Below are 10,600 nucleotides of genomic sequence, written 5' to 3'. Positions count from 1 at the left end.
CTCACATGAAGATCAATGGTTCAATCTGTTGGCTTGAGAATTGGGGTACATTTGAACTTTTCCTTGCCACATCTTTCCTTTAAAGCCATCAACTTTCTAGGTACTTAGATCTGGATTTATGTACCAATGAATTAAATACAAACTAATTTTGATAGCAAGAGTTGCAGTTTTAAGGTAACATATGCTCCACAGTGCTGTTATTTAAAAAACAAATTGCTACTTAAAACATAACTCAAGCTATATTCTCCCTAATGAATTTCTCATTTTAGTCCTGCGTGTAAAGAACCTCAAATTAGTATGTCCAAAAACAAAGTTCATCTGTTTCAGAAGTGCCAAGATGCAAAGAATGAGTCCTGCTGAATGAGCAGATAACAAATTTGACAGCAGTATAGAATAAAGCAGTGCATTGAATTTAAGGTAGTAAACTTTCAACATTAGTTTTATTTCCATTGTAATAACCTCAAACATCTTTCAAAACAATTTCTGAAGCACATTTTAATATACAGATTAAATACAATACATTTTTATATAAAACATACAGTCGACATCTAAAGGTACACAGGCATTGGAGGCCTCAAGCTATTACCAGCAGTGTTAGATAAGTTTAGTCTGTTTGCTACTCAGTTATTTTGATTATAGCCTTTATATAGAGTGCAGCATGCTGGCAACAGGATGCCTACACTTCTTGACCAGACAAAACCAAACAATTGTGCAAAGGTGAAAAAATGTGGGCATCTGGCACTTCTCCATAGGGTGAATCAGCAAGTCATCCAGGCTATGGATTAGCAAGGACGAGGAGCCAAAAGTTTTACTGCTCTATCGAGGTGTGCAAATTATGTATGGCAAAAGAAAGTGTAGATGGAGAAGGTGGTGTGGGGGCGGGGGGGAAAAGGAGTACAATGAGAATGTGAAACAAGATGTGAAATCCTGGTCTTGTTCCAAATCCACTATTAAAGGGTTTCCTTTGCAACAGCCAGTGATAATGTAGCCAACATTGCTCGTTGAAATGTTTGGTACTGGAAACTCCCTAAATTTATCACCAGAACACTGAATGCTGAAATTGTATTTCCAGAGTCCATTTCAATCATTCATACTTATTAGAAAGGATCCATAAAAGAAACTTCCTGTTTGTTTATTTGCATTTTCCAGTTTCAGATGCTCCTGCACAAACACCAATAGCAGAAAATTCACTTATTCGTTGCGCTTCATTGCAGTAGCTACCACCCCCACCAGGATAGCAGCAACAGTAAAACCTTGGGCAAAGATACGTGCACGCATCAACAGTTGAGATTGTCGAGTCTTGCCATGTTTAAAAGCGATCAAACCATAGGTAAGAGCACCTGCTGTGCCTAACATTCCTATAAAAGAAAAAAATCAAGACATTTAAAACTATATTCCAGGGGCATGCAAGTTTTGGTCTTCATGCATATGGAGCTTTATGCAATTCCTAAAGTTAAAATTGTGTTCCTATTAATTTGCAAAAAATCAAGTTGAAATCAACAGATCTTTATGTTCTGTCATCCGCTTCAACACCAATGAGGCAGCAATGCTAAAATACACCTTTGCTCAATCTCCAGGTTCATCAAATACAATGAATAACCAGCAAACTGCGAATATGACAGTTGTCTGGGCTTTAAGGGCAGTTTTGACAGCTTAGCTTTAGTTTACATTATTTAAGCCAAATGATAGCACTTTTCACCATTTACAGCATTGCATACTAAACACGGTTATTCCAGGTTGGCGTATAACCTGACAATTCAACTGACATCACTGGACCAAATTAAGTCACTCGACCAAGTGTGGATTAAGGAAAGCCAACACATAGTTAATCACAATTTGACCTTCAACTTGATTGAGCTTTTGAGGTAAATACAGTTCAGAGAAATCATTAAAGGCAAGAAGTCACTTGTGGGAGCAGTGTACAGGCCACTTACCATTAACCACATTGTGGGACAGGGTATAAAGGAATAAATAATGGCAACTTGTCAAAGGTACAGCAATAATTATGGGAGATTTTAACCTATGTGTAGACTGGAAAAATCAGATGGGCAGAGGTAGCCTAGATGAGTACATAGAATGTTTTCAGGATAATTTCCGGGAACAATATGTTCTGGAGCCAACCAGAGAGCAGGTTATACCAGACCTGGTATTATGCAATGAGATGGGATTAATTAATGACCTCAGTTAAGCAGTGAATTTTACATTCAGTTTGAGGGAGAGAAAAGTGGGTTCAAGACTAGTATTTTAAACTTTAAGGGCGATTATGAAGGCATGAAAGTGGAGCTAGCTAAAGTGAACTGGCAAATCAGGTTAAGCGATAGGGCAATAGAGATGCAGCGGCAGACATTAAGGGGATATTTCAGAATACATAGAATACATTTCAACGAGAGAAAAATTCCAAGGGCGGGACCGGTCATTCGTGGTTAATGGAAACCGATAAAGATAGTAACAAACTCAAAGAAAAAGCCTATAATTGTGCAAAGCTGGGAGGTAGGTCAGAAGATTGGACAGAATATTAATAACAGCAAAGAATGACAAAGATTGATCAGGTAAAATTAGAGTTGAGAGAAAGCTAGAAATATAAAGAGAGTTTTTACAGGGGAGGTGGTGGTGTAGTGGTATTGTCACTGGACTAAACCCAGAGACTCAGGGCATTGCTCTGGGGACATGGGTTCAAATCCCACCACAGTAGAAGGTGGAATTTGAATTCAATTAATAAATCTGGAAATTAAAAAGCTGGCCATGAAACCATTGTCAATTTGTTGCAAAAACCCTGGTTCACTAATGTCCTTTAGGGAAGGAAATCTGTCCTTATCTTGTCTGGCCTACATGTGACTCCAGACCCACAGCAATGTGGCTGACTCTCATGTCCTCTGAAATGGCCTAGCAAGCTACGCAGTTGTATCTAACCGCTACGAAGTCAATAAAAATGAAAGAAAATGGACAGACCACCCGGCATCGACCTAGATACCGGAAACAACAATGGCAAACCCAGCCCTGTTGACCCTGCAAAGTCCTCCTTACTACCATCTGGGGGCTTGTCCCACAGACCAGTTAAGCAACAGCCTGACAGTCATACTCACGGAATCATACCTTACAGAATGTCCCAGACACTGCCATCACCATCCCTGGGTATGTCCTGTCCCATGGGCAGGACAGACCCACCAGAGATGGTGGCAGTGGTATACAGTAGGGAGGGAGTTGCCCTGGGAGTCCTCAACATCGACTCCGGACCCCATGAAGTCTCAAAGCATCAGATCAAACATGGACAAGGAAACCTCCTGCTGATTACCACCTACCGCCCTCCCTCAGCTGATGAGTCACTACTCCTCCATGTTGAACACCACTTGGAGGAAGCAAGGAAGGTGTCGAGGGTACAGAATGTACGCTGGGTGGGGGACTTCAATGTAGATCACCAAGAGTGGCTCAGTAGCACCACTACTGCCCGAGCCCTGAAGGACATATCTGCTAGACTGGGCATGCGACAGGTGGTGAGGGAACCAAGAGGGGAAAACATACTTGACCTCATCCTCACCAAACTGCCTGCCGCAGATGCATCTGTCCATGACACTATTGGTAGGAGTGACCACTGCACAGTCCTTGTGGAGACGAAGTCCCGCCTTCAAATTGAGGATACCCTCCAGTGTGTTGTATGGCGCTACCACCATGCTAAATGGGATAGATTTCAAACAGATCTCACAATGCAAAACTGGGTATCCATGAGGCGCTGTGGGCCATCAGCAGCAGCAGAACTGTACTCAACCATAATCTGTAACCTCATGGCCTGGCATATCTCCCACTCTACCATTACCATCAAGCCAGGAGACCAACCCTGGTTCAAAGAAGAGTGCAGGAGGGCATGCCAGGAGCAGCACCAGGCAAACCTCAAAATGAGGGGTCAACCTGGTGAAGCTACAACACAGGACTATCTGTGTGCCAAACTGCGTAAGCAGCATGCGATAGAGCTAAGCAATCCCATAACCAATGGATCAGATCTAAGCTCTACGGTCCTGCCGCATCCAGCTGTGAATGCAGTCCATGTAGAAATGCAGCAAGACCTGGACAATATCCAGGCTTGGGCTGACAAGTGGCAAGTAACATTCGTGCCACACAAGTGTCAGGCAATGACCATGTTCAACAAGAATCTAACTATCTCCCCTTGACATTCTATGGTATACTATCGCTGAATCCTCCACTATCAACATCCTTGGGGCTACCATTGACCAGAAACTGAACTGGAGTAGCCATACAAATACTGTGGCTACAAGAGCCAGTCAGAGACTAGGAATCCTGGGGCGGGTAACTCACCTCCTGACTCCCAAAAGCCTGCCCACCATCTACAAGGCACAAGTCAGGAATGTGGTGGAGTACTCTCCACTTGCCTGGATGGGTGCAGCTCCAACAACACTCAAGAAGCTCGATACCATCCAGGACAAAGCAGCCCGCTTGATTGGCACCCCATCTACAAACAAACATTCACTCCCTACACCACCGATGCACAGTGACAGCAGTGTGTACCATCTACAAGATGCACTGCAGCAATGCATCAAGGCTCCTTAGACAGCACCTTCCAAACCCACAACCTCTACCAACTAGAAGGACAAGGGCAGCAAATGCATGGGAACACCACCACCTGCAAGTTCCCCTCCAAGTCACACACCATCCTGACTTGGAACTATATCGCCATTCCTTCACTGTTGCTGGGTCAAAATCCTGGAACTCCCTTCCTAACAGCACTGTGGGTGTACCTACCCCAAATGGACTGCAGCGGTTCAAGAAGGCAGTTCACCACCAACTTCTCAAGGGCAATTAGGGATGGGCAATAAATGCTGGCCTGGCCAGCGACAGCCAAATCCCATGAATGAATAAAAAATAAAAAAATTTTTAAAAGGTGTTAACAAAGTGAGCATGGGTCCTATAAAGTGATCCTGGGGAATTAATATTGGATAATAAGAGATGGCAGATGAACAGAAATTTTGCATCGGTCTTCACCATTGAGGATGCAAGTAACATCCCAGTATTAGGTGCAAGTCAGGAAATGGAAGGGAGGGAGGAACTTGAGAAAATTGCAATCACCAGGGAAGTAGGCATAAATGGGTCACTTTCTGGTTGGCCAGATGTAACGAGTGGTCTGCAACAGGGATCTGTCCTGGGGCCTCAACTTTTTACAATTTATATAAATGACTTGGAAGAAGGGAATGAAGGTATGGTTGCTAAATTTGCTGATGACACAAAGATGGGCAGGAAAGTAACTTGTGAAGAGGACATAAGGAGGCTACAAAGGGATATAGGTTAAATGAGTGGGCAAAGACCTGGCAAATGGAGTATCATGCGGGAAAGTGTGAAATTGTCCACTTTGGCAGGAAGAATAAAAAAGCATATTATCTAAATGGTGAGGGATTGCAGAGCTCAGATGCAGAGGGATCTGGTGTCCTAGTACATGAATCACAAAAGGTTAGTATGTAGGAACAGCACGTAATTAGGAAAGCTTATGGGATGTTATCTTTTATCGCGAGGGGAATTGAATACAGATGTAGGGAGCTTATGCTTCAGCTATACTGGGCATTGGCGAGACCACATCTGGAGTACTGTGTACAGTACTGGTCTCCTTATTTAAGGAAGGATGTAAATGTGTTGGAGGCAGTACAGAGAAGGTTTACTAGACTAAACCTGGAATGGGTGCGCTGTCTTATGCGGAAAGATTGGACAGGCTAGGCATGAATCCACTGGAATTTAGAAGAGCAAGAGGCAACTTGATTAAAACATACAAGATCCTGAGGGGTCTTGACAGGGTAGATGTAGAAACAATGTTTCCCCTTGTGGGAGAATCTAGAACTAGTGGTCACTGTTTAAAAATAAGGGGTCGTCCATTTAAGACAGATGAGGAGAAATTTTTTCTGAGGGGCGTGAGTCTTTGGAATTCTTTTCCTCAAAAGGCAGTGGAAGCAGAGTCTTTGAATATTTTTAAGACAGAAGTAGATAGATTCTTGATGAGCAAGGGAGTGGAAGGTTTTCGGGGGTAGGTGGAAATGTTTTGTAATCAGTTCAGCCATGAACTTATTGAATGGCGGTGCAGGCTCGAGGGTTCGAGTGGCCTACTCCTGCTCCTAATTCGTATGTTCTTATTGTGTCTGGACTGACTCTTCGAATGAGCAATTCAATTAGTGCTATTTCCCTACCTTCTCCCTGTAACCCTGCACGTTCTTCTTTTTCATATAGCAGTCTAATTCCCTTTTGAATGCTTCAATTGAACATGCCTCCACCACACCCAGGCTGTGCATTCCAGACCTAACCACTCTGCACAAAAAAGTTTTACTTTGTCGCTTTTGCTTCTTTTACCAATTTCTTAAAATCTGTGCCCTCTTGTTCTCGATCCTTTTGCGAGTGGGAACAGTTTCTCTCGATCTACTCTGTCCAGACCCCTCAAGATTTTGAATCACTATCAAATTTCCTCTCAGCTTCTTTTCTCCAAAGAAAACAGCCCTAACTTCTCTATCTTCATAACTGAAGTTCCTCATCCCTGGAACCATTCTCGTGAATCTTTTCTGCACTCTCTCCAATGCGTTCACATCTTTCCTAAAGTGCGCCGCCCAGAACTGGATGCAATACTCCAGCTGAGGTAGAACTAGTGTCTTATACAAGTTCACCATAACCTCCTTGCTCTTGTACTCTATGCAGGTATTAATAATGCCAGGATACTGTATGCTTTATTAACTGCTCTCTCAACCTGTCCTGTCACCTTCAATGACTTGTGCACATCCACACCCAGGTCCCTCTGCTCCTGCACCCAGTTTAGAATTGTGCCCTTTATTTTATATTGTTTCTCCATATTCTTCCTACCAAAAGGAGTCACTTCACATTTCTCTGCATTGATCTTTATCTGTCACCTGTCCTCCTATTCCATCAACTTGTCTGTCCTTTTGAAGTTCTACACTATGCTCCTCACAGTTCACAAGGCAATATAAAATAAAGGATGCAATTCTAAAGAGGGTGTAGCAGCAGAGAGATCTGACGGTATAGGAGCACAAATCATTGAAGGTGGCAGGGCAGGCTGAGAAAGTGGGATCCTGGCTTTTATAAATGGAGAGTACAAAAGCAAGGGAGTTATGATGAACCTTTATAAAACACCGGTTCGACCTCAACTGGAGTGGTGTGTCCAATTCTAGGCACCACACTAAGAATGTGAAAGCATTAGAGAGGGTGCAGAAAAGATTTGAGCCTAGTCAAAAAGAAAAAGGAAGCATTTGTAAGGGCTAGAAGGCTGGGAACAGATGAAGCCCTTGAGGAATATAAAGACAGTAGGATGGAACTTAAGCAAGGAGTCAGGAGGGCTAAAAGGGGTCATGAAAAGTCATTGGCAAACAGGATTAAGGAGAATCCCAAGGCTTTTTATACGTATATAAAGAGCAAGAGGGTAACCAGGGAAAGGGTTGGCCCACTCAAGGACAGAGGAGGGAATCTATGTGTGGAGCCAGAGGAAATGGGCGAGGTACTAAATGAGTACTTTGCATCAGTATTCACCAAGGAGAAGGACTTGGTGGATGATGAGCCTAGAGAAGGGAGTGTAGATAGTCTCAGTCATCTCATTATCAAAAAGGAGGTGGTGTTGGGTGTCTTGCAAAGCATTAAGGTAGATAAGTCCCCAGGGCCTGATGGGATCTACCCCAGAATACTGAGGGAGGCAAGGGAAGAAATTGCTGGGGCCTTGACAGAAATCTTTGCATCCTCATTGGCTACAGGTAAGGTCCCAGAGGACTGGAGAATAGCCAATGTTGTTCCTTTGTTTAAGAAGGGTAGCAAGGATAATCCAGGAAATTATAGGCCGCTGAGCCTTAAGTCAGTGGTAGGGAAATTATTAGAGAGGATTCTTCTGGACAGGATTTACTCCCATTTGGAAACAAATGAAATTAGCGAGAGACAGCATGGTTTTGTGAAGGGGAGGTCGTGTCTCACTAACGTTTGAGTTTTTTGAGGAAATGACGAAGATGATTGATGAAGGAAGGGCAGTGGATGTTGTCTATATGGACTTCAGTAAAGCCTTTGACAAGGTCCCTCATGGCAGACTGATACAAAAGGTGAAGTCACAAGGGATCAGAGGTGAGCTGGCAAGATAAATACAGAACTGGCTCGGTCATAGAAGACAGAGGGTAGCAGTGGAAGGGTGCTTTTCTGAATGGAGGGCTGTGACTAGTGGTGTTCCTCAGGGATCAGTACTGGGACCTTTGCTGTTTGTAGTATATATAAATGGTTTGGAGGAAACTGTAGCTGGTCTGATTAGTAAGTTTGCGGACGACACAAAGGTTGGTGGAGTTGCGGATAGTGATGAGGATTGTCAGAGGATACAGCAGGATATAGATCGGTTGGAGACTTGGGCGGAGAAATGTGAGGTAATGCATTTTGGAAGATCTAATACAGGTGGGAAGTATACAGTAAATGGCAGAACCCTTAGGAGTATTGACAGGCAGAGAGATCTGGGTGTACAGGTCCAAAGGTCACTGAAAGTGGCAACACAGGTGGATGAGGTTGTCAAGAAGGCATACGGCATGCTTGCTTTCATCGGTCGGAGCATAGAGTATAAAAATTGGCAAGTCATGCTGCAGCTGTATAGAACTTTAGTTAGGCCACACCTAGAATATTGCGTGCAATTCTGGTCGCCACACTACCAGAAGAACGTGGAGGCTTTGGAGAGGGTACAGAAGAGGTTTACCAGGATGTTGCCTGGTCTGGAGGGCATTAGCTATGAGGAGAGGTTGGATAAACTCGGACTGTTTTCACTGGAATGACGAAGGTGGAGGGGCGACATGATAGAGGTCTACAAAGTTATGAGTGGCATGGACAGAGTGGATAGTCAGAAGCTTTTTCCCATGGTGAAAGAGTCAGTTACTAGGGGACATAGGTTTAAGGTGCGAGGGGCAAAGTTTAGTGGGGATGTGTGAGGCAAGTTCTTTACACAGAGGGTGGTGAGTGCCTGGAACTTGCTGCCGGGGAGGTGGTGGAAGCAGGTACGATAGCGACGTTTAAGAGGCATCTTGACAAATACATGAATAGGATGGGAATAGAGGGATACGGACCCCGGAAGTGCAGACGTTTTTAAGTTTAGACAGGTATCAAGATCGGCGCAGGCTTGGAGGGCTGAATGGCCTGTTCCTGTGCTGTACTGTTCTTTGTTCGTTCTAATGGTTCCAGGGATGAGGCACTTCAGTGATGTGGACAGATTACAGCAGCTGGAGCTGTTCTCCTTAGAAGGTTGAGAGGAGATTTGATGGAGGTGCTCAAAATCATGAGGGGTCTGGACAAAGTACAGGGGAATAAACTGGCAAACGAGTTCAGAACCAAAGGTCACTGATTTAAGGCGATTGGCAAAAGACCAAAGAGTGACATGAGGAAAACATTTTTTTACATAGCGAGTGGTTAGGATCTGTAACGCACTGCCTGACAGTGTGGTGGAGAGAATGTGGGAAAGGGGAACTAGATAATTATCCGAAGAACAAAAAATGTTGTAGGGCTACGAGGAAATGCAGGGGAATGGAACTAGTTGACTTGCTCTGGCAGAGAGCCAGCATAGACAGGACACTCCTGTGCTGTAACCATCTGATTCTATAAATTTTAGAGATTAGGCACTGTGTGGCAGTAGGGCACTAAAATCTGAGTTTGATCGCTGCAAGCATTGATATAATTTTCTTTTACTGCTGCATACTTTGAGCAATAGTTTTATAATGGATATTAAAATTGTTATAAAAGACCATCACAAAACAAATTCTATAGCAATGCTGAATGAGAACAATCATCACTATGGTTAAGCTAAGGAACGTAATGTACAAGATGGAAAGTTAAATTGGGCCAATTTTTCCAGTCACCTGTAGGATGATAATTTTGTTCCTCAGATTCGGCCTGTATAAATTTGTATTTTTACAGTCTAATAGATGTATTATAAGAGAGACTGGCCAATATATTTAAAAAGTTATGATATTTTGAAAAACAATTAGAACCGTGAGATCAGCGTCATGAAGAAAAGTTAATAAACTCAATACGTAAAGTACAAAGGTGCATACTGATCTTTTAACAACCAATTTCAACTCTGTATGTCAATTCAACTGTCAACCAGAGTTCAGTTTGGAGCTCTTCCTTTTGCTTGAAGATTAATTATAGTTTTAATGGGCCCTTTTTCCCCAACGTCATGACCCAATTACTTTCACCTAGCCTCATTAATCTAAACTCCTGTACTGCCCCAGGGAACCCGCTCACCGATTGGCACAAACGGATTCTCCTTCGTTTTCCTGATAAACTTGTCTCGAAACCCTTCCTCCTTGGGTTTGGGGATTGAGGTAAAACCCTCGATATCCGGAGGCTTCGTTAAATCGAGCACCGAAACTGCAGCAAGCGACTTCATTCTTATCAGCTTCCGCTACTCCGGGAACCAGGACATGTGACCACAATGAAGGCGCGGCTTCAGCCACTCCCTCCTATTAGGAGCAAAGGCAGGGCCTTAACCTGTGATTGACAGCCATTCCCTCCTATCACGAGCAAAGACAGGGCTTTAACCTGTGATTGACAGCCACTCCCTCCTATTAGGAGCAAAGGCAGGGCCTTAACCTGTGAT

General features: G+C 43.6%; 1 protein-coding gene across 1 annotated transcript; it reads right to left on the bottom strand.

Moving 5' to 3' along the window:
- Positions 1-411: 411 nt before the first annotated feature.
- Positions 412-10,435, bottom strand: higd2a (HIG1 hypoxia inducible domain family, member 2A). Its single transcript, XM_068043467.1, has 2 exons — positions 10,246-10,435; positions 412-1,358 (listed from the first exon to the last, which is right to left on the bottom strand). Exons 1-2 carry the CDS (start codon positions 10,388-10,390, stop codon positions 1,192-1,194), a joined length of 312 nt encoding a protein of 103 aa, XP_067899568.1. The 5' UTR covers positions 10,391-10,435; the 3' UTR covers positions 412-1,191.
- Between the last annotated feature and the right edge of the window lie 165 nt (positions 10,436-10,600).

Source organism: Heterodontus francisci, chromosome 12 (assembly GCF_036365525.1).
Source record: "Heterodontus francisci isolate sHetFra1 chromosome 12, sHetFra1.hap1, whole genome shotgun sequence".
Taxonomy (NCBI): Eukaryota; Metazoa; Chordata; class Chondrichthyes; order Heterodontiformes; family Heterodontidae; genus Heterodontus; species Heterodontus francisci.
This window is presented reverse-complemented; position numbering and strand designations above follow the sequence as displayed.